Source organism: Nyctibius grandis, chromosome 18, assembly GCF_013368605.1.
Source record: "Nyctibius grandis isolate bNycGra1 chromosome 18, bNycGra1.pri, whole genome shotgun sequence".
NCBI classification, from domain to species: domain Eukaryota; kingdom Metazoa; phylum Chordata; class Aves; order Nyctibiiformes; family Nyctibiidae; genus Nyctibius; species Nyctibius grandis.
Window position 1 is genome coordinate 488,823 of NC_090675.1, and position 21,026 is coordinate 509,848.

The 21,026-nt window shown below is 40.2% G+C and overlaps 1 protein-coding gene across 1 annotated transcript; it reads right to left on the minus strand.

The window, feature by feature from the left end:
• Positions 1-1,276: 1,276 nt before the first annotated feature.
• Positions 1,277-19,568, minus strand: NSRP1 (nuclear speckle splicing regulatory protein 1). Its single transcript, XM_068415382.1, has 7 exons — positions 19,528-19,568; positions 18,214-18,301; positions 8,583-8,639; positions 7,320-7,451; positions 6,188-6,395; positions 5,507-5,615; positions 1,277-3,125 (listed from the first exon to the last, which is right to left on the minus strand). The coding sequence occupies exons 1-7, from the start codon at positions 19,545-19,547 to the stop codon at positions 2,084-2,086; spliced, it is 1,656 nt and encodes a 551-aa protein (XP_068271483.1). The 5' UTR covers positions 19,548-19,568; the 3' UTR covers positions 1,277-2,083.
• Positions 19,569-21,026: the final 1,458 nt, after the last annotated feature.

Sequence of the window (21,026 nt, forward strand, 5' to 3'; positions counted from 1 at the left end):
GGATAACCCAGTCTGAGGCCTTTATGGGAACAGGGGGCAAGGAAGCCCTCCAAAGTGGATTGAGAAGGCTTTCCTTTTCCTGAATAATACAAAGATAAAATGCATCCATTTTTTCATTCTATAAAAGCTGAACTTGCAAGGCAGCTTAGTTCCCTTTTTTTTTTGGTTGTTGTTACATGGCATACTCGTTTGAAGTCTTCTAAATCTTCTAAGTTCATTTTTAGTATCTCTGTTTAGTATCTCTGTTGATTTCATTTATTTTTATCATTGATTCTTTTTCCTCCCTTTTGCCTATCCGTCTAAAAACATTTAGAGTAACCAGTATTTATCAGGTAGCTCAACAAGTAGCCAGATATTAAACAAAGTTTTTGTACAAAAACTAGTTATATTGATATGAAACGGGCTGCACTGCAATTGAAAGTGTTTTGAGGCAAAGAAATTCCTTCTCTTCAGCTCACCTTCTGCTTATCTATCACACGAGTATAACCTACTCTGTATTCTGAACAGTGAAAAGGAATTTATGAAACTGGTAAACAAGGACCATGTTTGCCTTTTAAACAAAGAGAATGAAACTGGAGTTTTACCTGTATAGAACTATTCCCTCCAACCTGTACATGATGCACCTGTATTAATTTATGCGGCTGTTTAGTTAAGTGTTGCAAGCTGATTGTAAGTCATCAGTATGTGCCTTGTACTGTAAACTGTTACTGAAATAAATTTAATATTCATAATCCATCTGTAGACGTCTCTTGTGCCTCTCTCTTATGGCAAGAGCAAAGATAGAACTCAATTCCAAGAAAAAGCAGAATATCCAGTCCAGTTTACTGTACCAACAAGACCTCTTTGACAAAAAGCAGAGGATTTCCTTTAGTGTTTGACCCTTGGCCCACTGCTAAACACTCTTTCATTCTATTCCAACAGAAGAACCAATGCACATTACATTTGTTTAGACAGAACAGCAAAAACAAACTGATCCACACCTGGAGTAAGTGCCTAGCTACTCGGTTAGCTTACATATGAAGCTCAATCTATTTCAAGTCTTTGTAAATTGGCAGGCTTGGCATTTAATTTTACTCACATTTTGTCTCATTACTAAGTCTGTTAACAAAATAACAGAGAAACACAAACCTCAAAATCTTTTTTTTTAGTATTAGTTCATACTGTAGCATAAAAAGTGATAAATTTACTACAAAACAAAGTGAAAGAAAGCATTGTGAAAAGTGTTGAAAATGTATTTTAAAAGCTACAACCATTGTCAGACATCCTGCTTATCAAGTTATAGTTTGGAGATAACTTTATTCTTGATTATGAACCTTCGAGCAGTCAGACTGACAAATCTAAAATATTACCTCCAGTAGAACAAGCAAATATGACTATAATACATGAAAAAGGACTCATATACCTTAGTTCACACAAAAAAGATGCAATAAAATTAACACAAGCACTAAAAAAAGACCCACACATTAGATCCAGTATGTATCTTACACTTTGTTTCTGTACATCAGGTCCCCAAACCCAAAGCCCACCCATAAATACAAAATTCATATGTCAATATGCATTTAGCTTACAAATCACCATACTATATACAGAGATCTCCTAGATGGTTATTCAGGCTGTTTTTCTTGCTTTTTATCCACTTTTACAGGTCTGTTTCTCATTTTTGAGAGCATCGCTGGGCAACAATGACTCTTGCTAAGGGCGGAGAACACCTTTAAGCAGAGCTCACTGTTTCAGCTGGTGAAAGGAGTAGGGGCTGCCGGCGGGGAGGTATTCTCACCTCACTTTGTTTAACACTCGTAGGTCTGTGCCAGAATCCTCAGGTACCAAGGACAGGGTACTGAAGGCCAGGGTGGACAGTCAGCCAAATTTAGTATTTCAACTGTATGAACAGACTAAGGGTGTGTACCAAGTGATCCATTAATCCATTTCAAAAGGTGTTCTTCCATTATGACACACACTATTTCTTAAATGAAAGCCAGGAATAAAGAGCTAGGACACACTTTTATTTCTGTACAAGAGTGCATGCAGCAGCGGCTTTTCCTCTTGGTTGACAGAGGAGGTGTTTTTATCCACCACAGGGACATTAATCTTCTTCCTTCTCAATATAAGATTTAGCACTGACACGTGCCATCTGCCTTGCCAAGTAGCGGTCCCTTGCTGACATCACTGTCTCTTCATTGCTCCGTTTGGCAAATTTGCTCATGCTCTCAGATGGCTTCAGTGCTTGTTCTTTCTCCTCTTTCTCCCCTTCTTCTCCCACTTTACGTTTCTGCTCAGACAAAATTCCAGAGCTGGATCTTCCCTTCTCATCCACCTCTCTCTCTTTTCCCTTTCCCTCTTTTTCCAGGACAGTCTCCCCATCTTTTCCTAAAGATGCAGGACTACGTTCCCTCCCCTCTCTGTATTTCTTTTCATCACTACCATATTTCTCTCTCCTCTCCTTCACATGATCTTCCTTTTCTCTGCATTTCTCTCCTCTCTCCTTCTCTCTGTCACTGTATCTCTCTTTACCATTTCTTATTCTTTCTTTCTCTCGTTCCTTTTCGGAGCCCTTCTCTTCTCTCTCCTTTGCCCTCCTCCATTCTCTGTCATGTCCCTCCCTCTCTTTTCTTTCTTTCCCCCTTTGTTTATCATCTTGCTCTTCTCTCCTTCTGTAGTTATCTTTATTACTGTGATCCCCGTATCTATGTCGCTCGTCCTTTTCCCTTTGGTGATCCTTTTCATGCGTCCTACTTCTCTCATAATCTTTTCCCCTGTGCTGCTCATCATTTCCCCTTCTGCTTGGTCTGCCATCTCCCCTCTTTGCAAGATGATTTGTTTGGCTTTTTGTGCGCGGCTCTTCCTCCACGCTGGATGAGCTTGGTGACCTGGAATGCCTCTGGCTCTTGTGACGTTTAGCCTCCTCTTCACTGCTCACAGAGCTCTCTCTCCTTTTCTTCTTTTGCAAATTTACTTTACTATTTTTGTGTCTCTTATCATCATCACTGCTATCAGTTCCTAAGTCTGCATCAGCGTCCAGATTATTCTCTTTCTTAGCCGAGGGCTTCAGTCTTTGTTTTTCATATGGGCATTTGTTCCTTTGGTTGGATTCATCACAACAACTGTCAGATTTTTCTTCCTTTATCCTACATTTTTTATGTTAAAAAAGAAAAAACAACATTATACAGCCTGAAATCTCAGACTTTTCTACAAACTGACTTCTGGTCAGGACTTAAGCAAAAGATGCTGCTGAAAAGTCTAAGAAAACACATCTATTTGTGGCTCGGGTGCCAGGAATCCAGCGCAAAGGATTTCTATTAAGTATCTGTGTCTGATTCATTGGTGAAGGTGAGCTGATGAATGTATCTAAATGAATGACTATCGTTAAGTACCTGCAGCCTCCATCTAAGGACAAGAACATAGATTTGTATTCTTGTGTAAGCTTTTTGGCAAGCGACACGTTTTTTCCTATGTGTTTATTCCTCTATTCACGTCAAATAATCATGCAGAGAAGCAGCAGGTTGTATGTTTATTGACGGAGGCAGGAACACAGCTCCCATTAGTCGTAGTAGTAGATTTTTTTAATCCAGTATGTCTGAAGATCTCACTCTTGTGGCTAGATAGAATTTAGTATCTTTTAACAGCTCATAGATTCTTAAATACAAAAAGCTGACCCATGGAGGACCAATTTGGGCCGTATACAGAAAGGTTATGCTTTGTCATTCTTTTCTGACTGATAAGGAAATACATGTTTACTCACAGCCACATATTTCTTCTTTTTAATTATACAGCTACAGTAACAGTTTGTGGCAAATTCTTATGAACCAGCACACCATCTAGTTAGATTAAATGTTCGATGCATGCTCGAAAGCATGGTTAGTCTATGAACAATGACCAAATTTATGCTGAGAAGTTTGATAATTTATTTAGTAATCCAATTAATTAAAACAACAAGTAAAAGGTGGGTCACTTTAGGGGCAAGTGATGCAAATTCTAAGAATCTAAAAATCGAGCTGTTTTCTCTCCGTATCCTATTGTACCACCATAAGAAAGAATAAAACTAAAATATAAGCCTGAGCTTATTTGAAAGCCTTGCTGGGAGCCCCATTTACAGTACTACTTGTTTTCCCTTGAATTAATTTTATATACAACTCGCAAAAGGAACATTTCCTTAATTCGCAAGATTAAGGAACCAGCATTCCAAATGATCTATACACAGCAGAAAACTACATCTTCCTGAAGGCGCTCTGAAAGAAGAGCTATTAAAGCAAATGGACAGCCAAGTGGGCTGACCACTACTGCTACTGTTTTTATAACAAGATGCACATGAATAACTTATATTTCATCAACAAAAAGAAGAAACCATAAAATGCAAAATTCATTTAACCACCTCAGTAGCAATCTTTGTGCACTACTGAAACCAAGCAGGGATTTCTCTTTGGTGAAAGCCTCAGACAGGACGTTTTTCCAAACACACAGGCATACTAATACTTTAAGTCTCAAATGACAAAACTGTGGCTGCAAATTTCCCATTTTCTCCTTAAATTCAGGAAGCTGTTCTGCTTTTCTTCCAGTCAGTAATTCTTACTTCCTATTTCTTTTACACTACTTTTCCCTATTTATTTCCAATAAGGTGGCATATCCTTAAGAGACAATGAAGAATTCCCTAATTTCAGATAGCTGAGTAATTTTACTGTGATCACATTCTTCATTTAAGCTAAGAATTTACTTTCTAATAATCCAATCTCAGATCTAGAAGATCTCTTGATGAAAGCTGCATTTTCTTTGTGATGGCAAGCATTTAACTAGTGACATCCAGGTTTAAGGCCTATCTCAAGTGGGGTTTAATCTGACTGAATTGTTTCAAATGATCAGTTGTTGCACACAAGAAACATATCCCCTTCATCATATTTATCCACAGGGCAGAATTTCACCATCTCAACTACATAAATAATCCATCTTCATGTCATTACTTTGCTTTGGAATGTGCATATATTAAGATTTTAAAATATTCCCACTGGATTTAATTAATTTCCTTTCACCACAGCATCAACAATCAATGTATTTTTTATGAACCTCTAAGTGTGGAATAAGTTAGAGACTCACATTCTTTTCAGGAAATTCATATCACAACATCATTTCCTGTGACTTACCTCTATGCTCATTATTTTACCTTTTGTCTCCCTCCTGATTCAAAATATGTAACTTAATGCAGATTGCCAAATATTATGTAAACCAAAGTAAACACAAGCAAGAATAATACCAAGCGTATTACAAGTATGACTGTCCTCTTGATACTTGTTAAACAGCATCCCTCTCCTGCTTGTTTCTGTCTTATAGTCTATACCACTGATGATCATTAGACACTTTCCAAATAATACAGTTAATCAGCTGTACAAAGCAATCACCTTACTCTACCTGTGTTTTAGTACTCTCTGTCTAATTCTTACAGTGACCCAGTGAGTCTGGAATCACAAACAGCCAGAAACTCGTTTATATCTGAAAGCCTTCTGGAATCACATCCTACCTGGCTTCACGGAAGCTGCATTTAGGCACCTCCTCTTCCCCTACCCTCTGGTTTAAAAGATGTCTGTAAAATCCGCTGAGATCCTTCTGTTTGGTCACATCCAGGTATGCTAAGAGAAAGAAAGGAAGGCTGGATTTATTGTGCCACAAATACTCACCAGACACAACTCACAACTGGTAGACACCACCAAGACTGTAATCTCCATCCTGGAGGTTTTCAAGCCCAGAGTGGAAAAAGCTCAGAACCCCCTGATTTGACCATGCTTTGAGCAAAAGGCTGGAACAGATGACCTTCAGACATCCACTCCAACACCATTTATCTAATGATCCTATATCCTATTCTTTACACCTGTTCCTGGGACACTGTGCAGAATGTCCGAAGGAAGGAGTGTAAGCACCACTGCACCCCAGGCTTATGAGGCTTCCTTCAACAACTGAGCCTTCCTCAAAAATTAAAAGTAGCAACCCAAATAGTACTGATACACAGAGGAGCTTCCTCTGTTCCTTTAGTAACACGTACAAAGGAAAATAACAGACAAGTGGGATCTGATTCAGTATCTGCTATCTGGTCCTTTTTGATTTTAATTATCTCAAGCCTCACAGAGAGACCAATGACAATGTCATAAATATTGAACAAGGCCATACTTCTTTTTAAGGGGAATTATTTCAGTGTGAATCTCACCCTCGAGAGCTGCCTCTCTTCTTTCTCTTTCCTCCTCCTCAGCCCTTTCTTGCAGCTTCTTCTTATAGGCTGAAGTCACAAAAGCCTCTTTGTGAGCAAACTCTCCTCCTTCCATTTCACGCTCTTTCTGAATTTTTCTTTCCATTCTTCTCTCTTGCTCCTTCTTTCTAATCTCAGCTGCTTTGAGGATATTTTGGATGTATCTGGGCTAAAATAGGAGGGAAAAAAGGTATAATGTTAGAGATAATGAAGGCAGCTGAGAAAACACAAATTGGGATTGATGGAGAGGCTGAAGAAAGTTTGTAATGGAAGAAAATTGACAGAAGGTCATTCTCACACTGTTTGATAGCTATCTGAAATAAACGGTCGTTTCCTTTTAGATCACTAACATGGCATGCTGCCCAATGACAAAAGAGGTTGCTGTATTCAATCAAAACAATTCAACCCATCTTTGACTAGGATGATTTTTGCTCTGAGTGAAATTAAATGGTTTTTTGATTTCTCACCCCTCTGTCTTCTGTCTTATAACAGTCTTGCCTTTCTATTGCTATAAAGGAGCAGGAACCTTCCTTGTATACCCACATAACCTGACAAGAGCTTTCAAATGAAATAGAATAATTAACAATGAAAATATCACTTGTCAGGATAATTCACCAACGCTCTGAAACAAGGCGTTGGGCTGTGGAAACTGGCTCACATTTCACCAATGAATGTTAATTACTTCAGTCTTCTGTAAGCACACTAGTGAGTGAGGAAGGACGATTTATGTTCGTTAGTTTAATAACCGGAGAGTCTTTATTATCAGAAGTAGTATTGTTGCAGGGCCCATTGCCTCTAACCCTATTATCCCATTGTACCATTCTCTTCAGAAATACACTGAAAGATATGCTATATGTACATCATAAATTGGGGGGAAACTTGTAGTCTGCTGCCCTCCAGAATTCCACTAGATCAGGACTCTGAACTAACAGTTTTGCCAAAATTCTTGCAAATTACTACCTTACGTAACAGGATTTGAGCACAACACTTGTATGCCCCATGAGAAAATGCATTTGGCAAAACTTAAAAGTTAAGCAATCAGAGTTATCCCACACAGAGGTGATACAGACAGCATACATTTTCAGGTATCGACCTTTTTGTCGTCTTTTCCAGATAACACTCCGGCATTACTTTCTTTCTTCTTCTGCTGCATTTCATCATAAATACTGTCATATTCATACACTGTAGCATCTTCTTCCAAAGCCTTCTGAATCTCCAATTTAGTCTGAAAGGAAAAAAAGGGAGGAGGAGAAGATACCAAAAGATGAAGCATGAATTTTTTTTACTATTTTCAAACATTTTGTTCCTATATTGTAATTTAAATAGATCTATAGTATAAACCTATCCACTAGAACACAGAGTGTAAATTAAAAACAGTCTGATCTACAAAGCTCTTGAACTGTTTACCAGGATTGAGAAGACAAATAACCAAATCATGACCAGTAATTGCAGTTACAGGAAATATAGGAAGCAAAGCACAACAGTCAAAACAATACTGGAAACTTCTTAACAAGAAAACTGTTCCATCAAATAATGTAATTCATTTTTTTAATAAACAGTAAACAACGTTTCAATAAATTTTACTGTCTGTTTTCCTCTATAGTTTATCCCCCTTCCCCAAAGCTCCAAATAATAAATATGTATCAATATAATTCAGGGTATGATTTAATATTTCACAGTTCTATCTTCTGTTTGTACAGTCAATGGAAGCAAGAACTGTGAAACTGTTCAGTTTTTAAAAGCCCTATAAGAAAAAACCAGCTATTAGGGGAGCCCTTAGATCAGATCTCCTGACAACAGAAGGGGAATGCTGAACGGCAACCATACAAGTCTCTCTCAAGCACATATTACCTCCATCAAAAACCAGCAATGTGTTAAATGTGTGATGCATAAACATCTTTTTCTTCTAGCTATGCCTTTTATTGGTCTGGAATTTTTTTAAATGGAGAATTTGTGTTTCCTCTGTACAATTTATTCCTCGATTACAGTAAAACGCTCACTGTTGGTATATATTTAAAAAAACAATACTTTGTAACGTTCTACAAATGAAACAAACTGTTTGAGAAATTCTAAAAACATCAATGCATTCAATGCCACAACACAAACTTCAACATCTTGCCCAGAAAAGTAAAACAAAATCTTTGCTAGAGGAAAGGCTGAGAATTTCTAGTCCTGTTTTAAAGACTCTTGTGTTGCAAAGAGCAATGCACAAAATCGTACAATTACATGGAATATTTTTAAAGGGTAACTCTAACTCTGAAGTTGCACAATTATGTTTCTGCGGTTACTTAAAAGAGAATGGATGCAGTAATTTCCTAATTTGCCATGAGCATGAAGAGTTCCCAACGCATCTTACCTGTTTCATTGCTTGTTTTTTCAATGCTTCTTTCTGAAGACTCTCACCAACAGACGGCTATGAGAAGGAAACATTGCAGAAATAAAATTAATTATATCGACACAGCTCATGTTATTTTTCTACCATTCTAACAAACAACTATAAGATAGTCCCGTTACACAGGTCAGTCTCTCACTTCAATAGTATTTTTATGTAAGTAAGAAAAACTAGAAGTTCATTCACAAGCACACAATGAATCAGCCTTTTCCACGAGCCAAGTCTTGCAGTACCTCAACATACACACGTGTGCATACATAGTTTTTATGAAAATGGTGATGAGTTTAAGAACACTATTTCAATGACATGTGTACCTCAAAAGCAGCATAAAATTTCATGCCATTTCACAAAACAAGCAATCTCTGTCCAAGAAATGCTCAGAGACATAGGAGGTCTGTGAAAACGGTTTAGTTGCAATGCCTTCCTCCAACCACTGCCAAAAAACTGGTAGAGAAGGCAGACCCATCCACTATGGCAAGGGTCAGCCTGTTGGTGCAAGAAGGTAGCACATCAGCAGGCAAAACATCTAGCAAAGGACAGCTAAAGCCAGTACTGGAACAAATTCCTAAGAGAAGGATGTTTGTAACACATCTGCTCCCTCACAAACACTACAATTCTTTCAGGTTTTGCCATTTAAAAAAAAAACAGAAGAAAAAAAGGAAAACACAGAAAACAAACCCCCACAATCAACAGAAATTGGAATTATGCCCTCCTACCAATTTATGTATCAAAAATGTTTTACTGTTCTTGGGAATTACATGTTTGTGAATAAAGAAGGATAAATATTCTGAATGATTTTTTAAATTATATTTCTAATAGTCTGTGAAATAGATAGGTGCTATTCAGAATACACATACTCTTCTTCCAGCGTGTAACGCCATCAGAGATGTAGCAGTCACGAGCAGGCATTCTTACTGACAATCACATGAAAAAACTGTATTCGTAGTAAAAAAGAAAAAGATCCGAAAGGATTTGGCACTTATTTCAAGTTTTATCTGTATCATTAGTTCTGTATTTTTAGAAATAAGAATACTGCTGATTTGAACAGCATGTACTTCAAACGTTAATGTTTAATTTCTCAAGATTAATATGCTAGAAAATAGCAACACTAATCTTCCCTAAGAAAAATCACATCCACTACTGAAAACATGTTTTCTAATCATCTTGTCTTTTAAAAAAAGCTTTGCGCTTTATTTAGTTTTGTCTTTTAATTAGTGTTGAACTAAACTGCATATCTATCTATTCTCAACCAACAGATAATACTGTTTATTAAACAGATTCACTATAAATGACAGGACTCATATCCTTGCTTATTTAATTAAATATCTCTTAATCTTAAAAAGCAGAAATAGGAAGGAAAAATCCTGTTGCATTTGGCAGCTTCCCAAATTTTGCAACTTTGACTAATACGTGCTCTACATCGCATTTTAAAAAGACAAAGAGATTGTGTAATCAGCTCTTGATAAAATTAAAAAATGGAAACAAACTAACAGGGAGCTTGGCAGCAGGGATTAGGATCTTCTGAAATCAAACAGAATTAGCACATGTAAATTCAAACAGATCCCCTGAACAAAAAGGCTTTTGATTTCATTTGATGTTTAAAATAAAATAATAACATGTCATGACCCCTCCTTCTTAAGCTATTACAATTTTAGCAGATGTGTCAACACAGAAAAAAAGCAAGTGCTTTTCCACAATTTTCTACATGACAGACTGAGAACAGTCCAAATATTTTTCACTGGTTAATTTCAGAAACAGGGAACAAGTTGTGCCAGGAGCAGCAGAATTAATGGAGTTTCATTACACATGACTCTGTGCCTTCTGTGTCTGTATTTCCCCTATCAGACACTGCCTGCTTGATTTGGCAGGTGGGCACCACTGTGTGTGACCAAGAGCGAGCCCTGAGCAGTCAGCCAACGGTTCCTCAACACTGAGAAAGACTAAAATCACAAATTCTCATCTACGTCTGTCCCTTTACCCAGCTGCCAATTTTCATGAAGGCCACAGGAATGCAGCACCTTTGGGGCCTCTGCCACCCACCAAGGAGGGTTACGATCGTTACTGAGTTCACGAGTCGTATGGGACTAACTAAAAGGCACACACAGTGATCACCTCAAGAGATTTTTTTCTGCTATGCAAACCATAAATAATGAGAAGACTTGAAAGCTTCTGTGTAGCTTTTTTTTTAAAAAAAAAAAGCCAGAAAGGTAGTATCTCAGAGGAGTACCGAGTAATTCTAAACTCAGCAGGAGAGAGTGCTAAGGCAACACTGTCAGTATTCGGAGCAGTACATATGGTACCACCTAACAGCATCCACTGAATTCCAGCTACTCAGACCTTTGCTCACTTCCGATAAACATGCTAGGACTTACTTTCATAAGAAATACTACAGTCAGAAAAACTGAGACACAGAATATTCAAAATATTCCTTCCCAGCACACTCCAAGTGAGCGACTTACAGACAAGTAAAAATGGGAACTTGAAAGGGCACTTATTCAGACTTTTTCTGGTGCTTTAACTGCTACATGCAGACTTAGATAAAATCCATCTCTGCTTTCAAAATGTTAAACCTTGTGGTTAAACTACAGTAATAAAGGGAAAGCGTGATGTGCACTTTCATAGAAGAAAAACCCTGCACTGATTCAGGTATGCTTATCACTAGAAGCAGCCTCTCTCCCTTACCCAGCTGCAGATAACCAGGTAAGGAAGCAGACCATGCTCCAGGCTTTAGGAAGCTGAGCTTGGCAGACATTACCAACACAGAGAGTCCACGGTGGTATCAGGGACCACACCCTGTATATTGCAGCTTGACAATTATTTGGACTAGAATTGGATATAGTCTCTTATTTGTTTATGTAGCTGGTTGGCTGGTTGACTGGGGGAAGTAGATAGCGGATTATTTAATTCAAAACAACCTACAAGAATCCTGGCTTCATTCATCTAGTATTTACCTCTGGCTTTCAAGACTGAAGAGCTGATCTTGGAAATATTTAAAATACTGTACTTAATTTTTATGTCACATGCTTTCTTTTAAAAATGATATACACGAGTCATTATGAACTTCTTAATAGAAATAGCTATTTTAAATTGGCAGTGGAACACACACCAGCATTACACAGAAGACCTAGACTTCCTCCTGGCTCTTGGGGAAGAAGACAGTCCTCTGCTTGACATATTAAGGGTCATCACTGAAGGATTCCTTTATCAGACACTCTTACATCGGTTTCACAGAAAGGTACCTAAACAGTAAGGAATCTCCCCTGCGTTACGCCAGGAAGCAAGGGCTCAGGAAAAGACAAAACAGATCCTGCAGTTATATTTACAGAAGCAGCTTTATTCCACCAAAATATCTGAAACACTGCTTAGAATGTTTTCCTTGTCTGCCTACATGAAATGAATGTATTGATCTACAAAGATTACATAAACACGAAAGTAATATATAATCCTCTTATTGCACATATAATTGTAAAGAAGTCCACCTGCGATTTGTTTGTCTAGAGTGGCAGTAAGTTTACAAAAAACACCTTCCTTAATGGTTTATGGTTGACAATTTCCTGCTGTGCTATGAGCTCTGACAGATGAGAACTTCCCGTCCTTTTGTATTGTTTTTACTTATCAACTGCCCATTTATTAAAGGCCCTATAAGCTCAGCAATCTGTCTCATACTTTCTCTTTCTCTGCAGTCAAGCTATTCTTCTGAAGCACAAACCTTATAGTGTACTATTTTGTGGAAGGAGAAAACGTTTTAACCCTGTCCTGTGAAACTACATAGAAACCAGGCAAATCAAGAAACTCTTAAATGAGACTCTACAGTCTACCAGCCCTACGAGACCATGGAAGAGAGCTTGTACACAACTGAAAAGGTAAGAAAAAAGTAATAAAAGAAATGGCCCCAATCTACTAACATTTCTCACTGTTCTCTCCCATTTCATATCTCCTTCAGGTATCTATGAACTTCTTTCAGGTTCTTGAGTGCTTGAGCTACCTCCTTATTTTTATCCTGCACGTAAGCACCCCATGTAAGTTACTTCTTAAAATGTCTTCTTTACATTGCTTTTACACAACCAAAGAACAGACATTGAAACGATTGACCAATGCTTTTGGTTTGTCGCAGCTATGTTCAAATCACGACAGAGCAGGCAAACCATTTACAGCCTTATACAAAAAGCTCAATTCAAAGTTCCAAAGCAAATACCTAAGAAGGCAATTCCACAAACGAGACAACCAAGATTCCATTTTCTCACAAATTTGTCTTCTCTGCTTTCCCACGACAATGTCCCAGCCTTCCCACATCTCAGGTCCCAACTGCAGTTCCTTGGTTTCCCTCTGCATCTCCTGCTTCCTCCCATCTCCAGACCAGGCAGCCAGCCCTCAGCTTCCAGGCCAACCGAACAGAACGGAGGAGGGCTGAGATCATCTTGTTCTTCTCCTCACTGGGGCATTAACAGGGCCTTTGTTCTGCAGCTAGAGACATCTAGTCTTGTCGAATTCACTTGAAATTGGCCAGTACATTCAGAAACTTACTACGGGCAAATGTCAGACAATGAATCGTACAAAGCTCTTTTTAGAAAACCAAACCAAAAGGAGGATAGCAAATGATTCACCTGGATGTGCCTAGCTTAAAGAATACTTGGGCTCTATTTACCCTTCTGAGTTGCTACTTCTGATGTTGGGTTTTTAGAAGTAATTCCTCCTAAACTGCTGCTGTAAATGACAATTTCTAGAGCAGAGGGTGCAGCACCATTTAAGCACAGTCTCAGAAAACAAGTCTTAGTCTGTGACTAGTACAATTTTCAGTGTTGAAGCTGGTTTCTAGGAAGTTACAACCTTAAATCTGAAGCCGAGAATGTCTTGTAAAAAATGTCACAACTATGTTAATAGGTGCTCTCAAGGCGTACGTGAGATGCCTGACTTGTTTTTCCCCACTGACTGCCACAAGAAATACGAGACCAATAAATTCTGACATAATAGCTATTATTAACGGAGTACCCGATACCAGCTGCATAGCCTGCCTCCTAAGGAAGAGCCTTTGTGGTTGCTACCGAAACCCCAGGCATGGTACTTACTGACAGACAATGTAAGACATCTCCCTGTTCCTTTTTTAAAACCAAAAGATGCTTCTGCTCTAATATAACCACTTATGAAAGACCCATGAGGGGGCCTTGCCCTTTAACATTGCCCTTTTGAATACTCTACATGCTGCTTTGCAGTAGACACATAAACTACCTTTATTTAAAGCAAAATACATTTTAAAGGGAAATTAAATGCTTCAGTGACATCAGGCAGATTATATGTAGTTTGATTTTAATCTCTCACTACAACCATCCAGTTTTAACTTGATGCGCCGAAAAATATTTGACCAAACAGCAACAGCAGGATAATTTGGAGCTCTATTTGATCAGCAAGTGAAAGAAGGACAGATAGTCAGCCGGTTCACAAAAAGCAAAGCTTACACTTATACTGAGCTAGCCAGTCCAAGAGCACTTTACTGTTAAAGACTGAGAAATAGACACTTCCAGAGCAAAATTCATCTCACTGATTTTAGGTGTCTACTTTAGAATGAGGTAAGTTCTGCCCCAGAAGTACCTGCATCTTTCCTGCTTGTCCAGGGAGCTCAGGGAACTCAAGTGTAGATACCTGCATGTGTTTCTATGGATCTCACCCCAAGGGGGTGGCCCTACGTGGCTAGTCTCTGAAGGGCTGAGATGTGACTCTGCTCGGAGCACATCATTCTTCTCACATCAGATAAGGAATCTCAGACTGTGGGATCTTTGGATTCATGACACTTCAGTATCAAAACATCTTAAAATGAGCTACTTACACTCTTGTGTATATGTATCTAGCAGTGAATCATTAGGGCTTGCCCTCATAAAGACCTATATTATCCAACTACAGCCAGCACAAGGATGGTCACTAAATGCACATGAGACTCAAGCCTTCATGGGGGGCGGAAATCAAGTCAGGCAACAGATTAATCCCAATTCATACACTATTATGAGCCATGGCTACTAGTAGAAAATTAAGAGAAAGAACATGAAAAACAGGTCATGTACAGAATTAGCTTTCCTTGGCATTCCCTCCTAGCTTCCAGAAACTGGGAGTTTAGGGACTTCCTGAACTGGAGGATGCACCTGGACCATTGTTTGACACCAAGAGCATCCCTTAATTTGACTAATCATTTCTGAATCCTTTTATATTTTTGGCCATGCCACAATATCCTGTGGCAATGAGTTCCACAACTTAATTATACATTGTGTGGAAAAGAAAACGCAACTTCCTTCTGTTTAGATTAAACCAGTTACTTGGTAATTCCGTGATATATCCTGCTCATATTATGAGAAATGGCAAAATCACTTTACTGTCTCTGAATCATTCTTGGTTTTACAACATCCTCTCAAGTTATCCCTCTCCACCTCCTTCTCCTCAGTAATCCCTTTTCTAAGGGCCCCTTTAGTCTACTTAGTCTTATTTTGCATGAAAACTGTTGCATAAGCTCTGGTCATCATCAATACTCATTACTTTGCCAATCTTTTTTTTTAGTCATACTGTATCCTCTGCGAAGTTGCAAAGTGAATGGAAGGATCTGTAAGCAAAACCAAAAATCTGTGTCTACAACAGGATATAGTTTTCTACTTGTTTTCAGTTTCTTCCTTTGTGCCTACTTAAACACTCTATTTATCTTCTAGATGGTCACTAAAAAAAACACCAAATCAAGTTGACACATTCACAGAACTATCCACACTGACTCCTCGCTCTCTCTCCTGAATTTAGCACCTCTGCGGTCTACGTACAGTTATTTTTCCAGTCACACTTTACATCCTGCAGCAACAAATCAGTTCTGAAAGGCTGGAAAGGTACAGGAGTGCAGGTTGGGTAATTCTGACACAATTAGGAAACAGAAATTTTATCTGCTGCACCACATAGGTATTTTCAACTAAATACCAAAGATAAAATAGAAGTGGAACAGCGCACTGGGGATACTGACAAGCCCCTCTGAAAAGGCAATGCATGAGTAAGGGAATAATATTTTTGGAGAAAATGGATATACCACAAATAACAGTACGCCAGAACAGAAACTTATTTCTAACCATAGTTTGTTGCTGTAACGTCTACTCTACAACAGACTTTCCTAGGGGTAACAACCTTCCCCCCAGTTTTTAAAGACAGCAACTCCTCATTATCAAGGCAAATAATTCAGAACTATATTGCCTAGAAGTAGCTGTAATCACCTGGTTTACTTTTTCACAGTGAACACTGTATTGCAAAAAAATTTCCATCCCAGATGTCCTGCTCCTTATGACTAACACAAAGATCATCTTCATCAGCAACTAACGTACTCAGCCACAGCAAAAATGATCACCTTTCAAATTCCTTCAGCAAGGGTACAGGCAAAATCTTAATGAAATATGCATAGTAACATTTTTTTAAAAGGGAGCAAAAGTTTGGTATCTAATATACAATCACAGACCAAGTCAGGTGTGCAGATTTCCCAGCACGAACTTTATTAGAGTTCAGTTAAAAATACATAATCTCCAGACATTTGAGATGTAGTTCTGACTGATAAGGCAGCAGACAGGAAATGAAACCCCTCCCAAACGCTGCTCCTTATCTTGAAAAGCTCTGAAATTATTACTGAACTAATAAAGTAATTTTGCTTTTTTTAAAAATGGTTTTCTTTGATAAAGGCAGTTATGAGATTATTACTTTTTGCTGGGTATGTACCATACTGATGAGCATGACAACTTTTAAGAGTCTTTACAAGCAGACTCTGGCAGTGAATCTGTCAGCCTTTCTGAAAGGGAGGAGACTTCATCTGTTAAGCTAGAAGTTAGCAGACAGCATCATACATTATTATTATTATTAGAATTATTAGCATTCATTATTTTGCTTTAATGTTTAGATGTAAGGAGAAAACGGAGAAGTGAAACAATGCAAGATAGCGCCATGCTCAGGAAGGTTCCCAGTCCTACAGTGTAATGTTTCATGACAATAGATTAATTCAAGCTCATTCTTGGGATCTAGAAAATGTAGACTCAGTCCCTTAAAGCAGAGAAAGGCACCAAATCCCAAACTGACAGGGAGAGTGCTCCTGACACTGAGGACAGTGGATCTGCTGTCATATCTATTAGCCGTATTTAAAGAAAAGCTTCTCTTTACAGACACGGTGCCAGCTACGAGCTCAAGTGGAGGGATGCTCCTCCTGACAGTGCTGAGGGCAGCAGCTAAGCGAGGAATGAGATGGGATTTAAGACATGTTCCCGTCCTCGCTGTTTCCTGTATGTCCCATAAGCTGCACCGAGGCAGGTTCATGTTCAGGTCTGAGTGGATATGACTAGGAAGGCCCTCAGCCCTTTCACACCCTGTGTAAAGGGAGCTCAGACACCTTCTAACAGCAGCATTCTGGATTCTGTAATGGAACCAGGCACACAGGAATGCTAGTTCAGGCTTTCTGTGACATAAAAATAACAACCACTAGTTCATTAAAAAAAAAAACAAAGTTTTGATAATAGGAGTCAGAAACTGATGAAGATTATCTGACACTTTATTAGCACTGTTCTTTTCAACCACACAGAAGAAAGAGCACTGGGAGAAACTCTAGAGCAGTAAGAACATTTTTGTAATGAGGGTTCTGTTTGTAAATTCCAATTGATTCTAAATTTCAGCTTCTTAAATGTTAAAATTCTATTTTTTTCTTCTTCTATTTCTTCTATTCTTTACCAGTAAACTACGAAGCTACTGGCTTTAAATCCTTCAAAAATTCTGGTTTAGAAGTTGAGTTTCTGTAAGGTATCCAAACCAGCCTATACACCCCACCAGTTCTTGGATGCCCTTGGCAGTCACAGCAGTACATCCAGAAGTGTAATCTTTATGGTGTACAGCACCCCCTCCTGGGGCAGGGAGCAAGCTAGTACTTCGAAGGTAGTGCTTAAAAACCAACCCAAACCTAAAGGAGACTATAGAAAAGAACACTATCAACACCATGCAATATAGTCATATACCACAGAGTATAAATAAACTCTGCAATCACAGAAAAGCTGTGTATTGTTCATTCTAGTATTACAAGTACTGTGAGTCCTTCCAGAACTACAAGTAATTCTCATTATTTACCTTTTTTTTTTTGTCCTTTATAACTTTTGGGTTGTCCAGCTTTGCTTTTGTTTACAGTGAGCATGAACATCATAAATCAGTCATACCAAATTTGGGTGAATGAGCTAAAGGATAAAATACACTTAAGAACTATACTTTAAAGTTAATATCTGAGAAACAACTGTTGATTACTACTGTCTTTCTATTTGCAGACATATTTACCAGTGACAGCCAACAAATTTCTTTACAAACTAGCTACTGTTAACTCTTGCAAACAGGTTGCCACGTCATGAACTGTTGGGAGAGCTGAGAGAAAGTAACTAACAATCAACTCATCACTTCCATGTAACTTGCACTAGAGAAAACACGGATCATGTTTCACACACAAATCCAAAATGACGACACAGATCCTGGTGACACTGCCATAAGCTGATGCAGGCATTAAGGGTTCTAAACAAGTAAGTTGCAGAACACGGGGCAAATTTCAGAAGAAAATTGTTGAACTGACCTCTTCATCAGAGTCATCTGCAAACACTGAGAGTTTCTTTGAAACGAGATTTTTCTGTGGCACTTTTTTTGGCATAATGAGCCCATATCTAGGGAAAAAAGTAAAAGTTACCTTTAACATTACTTAGAACAAAACACAGAGCATGTTCCAAAACAGAAATCTACCACTCACAATTTTAGAAACAAAAGATCAACATCAACATAATGTATCAAGTATAGACGCAAGCAGCATCTGCAGCAGCGCACTCAGCCTTGCCACACGCTTGCCACCTTCTCCCATAGCTATTGCTGTCTTTTTCCATGCAAAGTTTCTGGATGTAATGATCTTCCTAAACCAGGCCACAAACCCCTCTTGTCCAGAGTTCTCTAAGTGATTTTTTTTTTCCCCTCCCTCGGAGAAGAAATGACTACTGTTTAAGCTCTAGAGATTTAGTCTTAGTCTACACCAGACGCTATTCCGTAACTACGTTTGCTGGGGCAATAAGAAGCTCACCTATTTTGCATGGCTGTGTAAACCACCAATCCACAGACACAGCTACGGCAAAAGACAAGATTTACACCCAGCTTATGTCATGCAGAGATCGAGTAACGACACACACAGAACTCTTTCACTGACACAGCCAACCTCTGCGCTCTGAAACACTTCCTATGTTTTCGGTAACGATCGCTAAATCAGGAATTTCTCCCCCACCCGCCTTTCCCCGGGTCCATCACTGAGTAAATAGTTCGTCACGGCCTGCAGGGCTGAGCTGGAGAACTCCGCGCTGCCGCAGGTACCGCATCCTCATTGTGACGAACGAGCTGCTCCCCCGGGCTCCGAACCCGCCGCCCAGCAGCTCCCCCTGACCCCGCTGCGGGCAGCCGGGAAGCGAAGGGCCGCGCCAGGCCGGTGCTCAGCGGGGTGGACGGCGGCACCCGCACAGCCGGTTGTGTGGGAATCCTGAGGAGATTCTACTTCCTAAGAGTGAAAACTGCTCCCCGGCAACACCGCAGCAGCCTCCGATGCCTTCCCACTGTTTTGGGGTTTATTTTTTTTTAGCAAACGCGGTTTTAAATTCAGGCCAACAAAGCAAGGCTACACGGTAGACATACGCCGGCCGGGACGAGCGAGCCGCCCGCCTGCGGCCCGGGCGGGGGGTTCTGTCAGAGCTCGCCCCAGCCCGAGACAGGGCCCCGCCTGCGCCCGCCCTCAGCGGCGGCTCCGCGGCCCCCCCAGCCGCTGCCCCGCGGAGCAGGGCTCGGTATGAACCACCGTCCCGAGGAGCCCGGCGGCGGCGCGGCGGGGCCCCGCAGCCCCAGCTCCACCGCCACTCACTGCTTGCTTAACGCCGCCATCTTGTCCCGGCCGCTGCCGTCGCCGCCGCCAAGTAGAGCAGCCTGCGGTGCCGCGGCCGCAGATTCCTCACGGCCCAGACGCCCCCTTCCCCGCCCGCCCCGGAGACTCCCGCCGCACCGCGCCGCGGTCCCGCTCCAGGGGAAGCAGAGAGTGGGCGGTGGGGACTGGAGGCGGGGAACGCGTTTTTTTAACGGGTCATTAGCGAGTGGCGAAAGTGCCGACCGGGGAACGGCCGTTACCGGCGGCTCGCGTCACCCTGAGGGGAGCCGAGCCGAGCCGAGAGGAACCGAACCGAACCGAGCGGAGCCGAGGGCGCCGGCAGCACACGGCATTGTGGCCCCCGAGGCGGGAAGGGCCCCCCCGCACCCCCCCCCGCCGCAGCCGGTGGCCGCCGCTCCCGGGGGGGTGAGCAGCCGCACTGTCCCCGTCAGTCATCGCCCACCTGGAGTCGTTGCTTGTTGCCGAGTAAAGAAAGAAAGAAAGAGGAGTTTAATTTCCCAAACTTTTATTAAAAAAAGTGATTCTGCCAAAAGAAACGTTATTGCGAAGATGAAATCTTGCTGCGGACGGTGCGGTTGGCTGTAATCTCAACCTTTATCCCAATAAGAAAGCTTTTTTTGCTATATTAAAAGTGTAGGGCTTTTCTGCAACACGTTTTGAAGAACTTGACAAAATACTGGTTAACAATCTTTAGTTAAAGTTATTCCTATAAAGTAATTTCAGGCGGCTGAATCTTGAAAATTTTTGCTGTATCATTTATGAGCATCATAGCCTGGTGGTCATAAACTCTTCCCTGTCCCTCTTTTTCTCATCAGAATTAATTTTAAAAAAACGTTTTTAAAGTTTAAATCAAATTTAAATCAAATTTAAATCAAAATTAAAACTTTTTTAAAAGTTTTTTAAAGTTTAAATCAAGCCTTTAAAGTTTAGTAGATATATTTATACCAGCAAAATTGTTTCCTTTACTGTTTCTATTGCTTTTTCTTAATAATCCCTAACAGACTTCCTACCATCCTAACCACAAATACATAGTAGCTATGCATAAAAAATAAAAAAGCAACAGTTAATTGACTAAAAGATGTCAAATACCAGAATCACTAAGGTTAGATGAGGAATTAGAGTTTTAATTGAAGGCACACTAGATCTGGATGCCAAAAGGGGCTAAAGATGGAGCTTTTTTACTGTGTAGGCTCCTTGTGATCTCTGCTAGTGACAGGCAGGTGTGTACCCAGCGGTGCAGGTACTCGGCCGGAGCTGAGCCGTGCGGCCACACCACCACTCGAGGTACACCTGAAACAAAGAAGAGAGGTAACCGAGTCAAAACTGTGACCAGTGTTGCCACCAGACTGAACAGAGATCATCCCATCAGTGGAGATTTCCCCCCCGAGTCCAGCAATTCCACCCTGGAAAATGGTGATGCTCTGAAAAGCACACAGCATTACTGTGACAGTGACTGGTGTAGCACACAAGTGCTGCCT

What these genes read in the sequence shown, in the direction of transcription:
- NSRP1 (XM_068415382.1), bottom strand. Translation starts at nt 19,547, where the DNA reads ATGGCGGCGTTAAGCAAGCA. An exon ending in CAGATGACTCTGATGAAGAG is followed by an intron (nt 8,640 to 18,213) that starts GTCAGTTCAACA and finishes TCCTTCTCATAG; the next exon opens with CCGTCTGTTGGTGAGAGTCT. An exon ending in AAAAACAAGCAATGAAACAG is followed by an intron (nt 7,452 to 8,582) that starts GTAAGATGCGTT and finishes TTTTCCTTTCAG; the next exon opens with ACTAAATTGGAGATTCAGAA.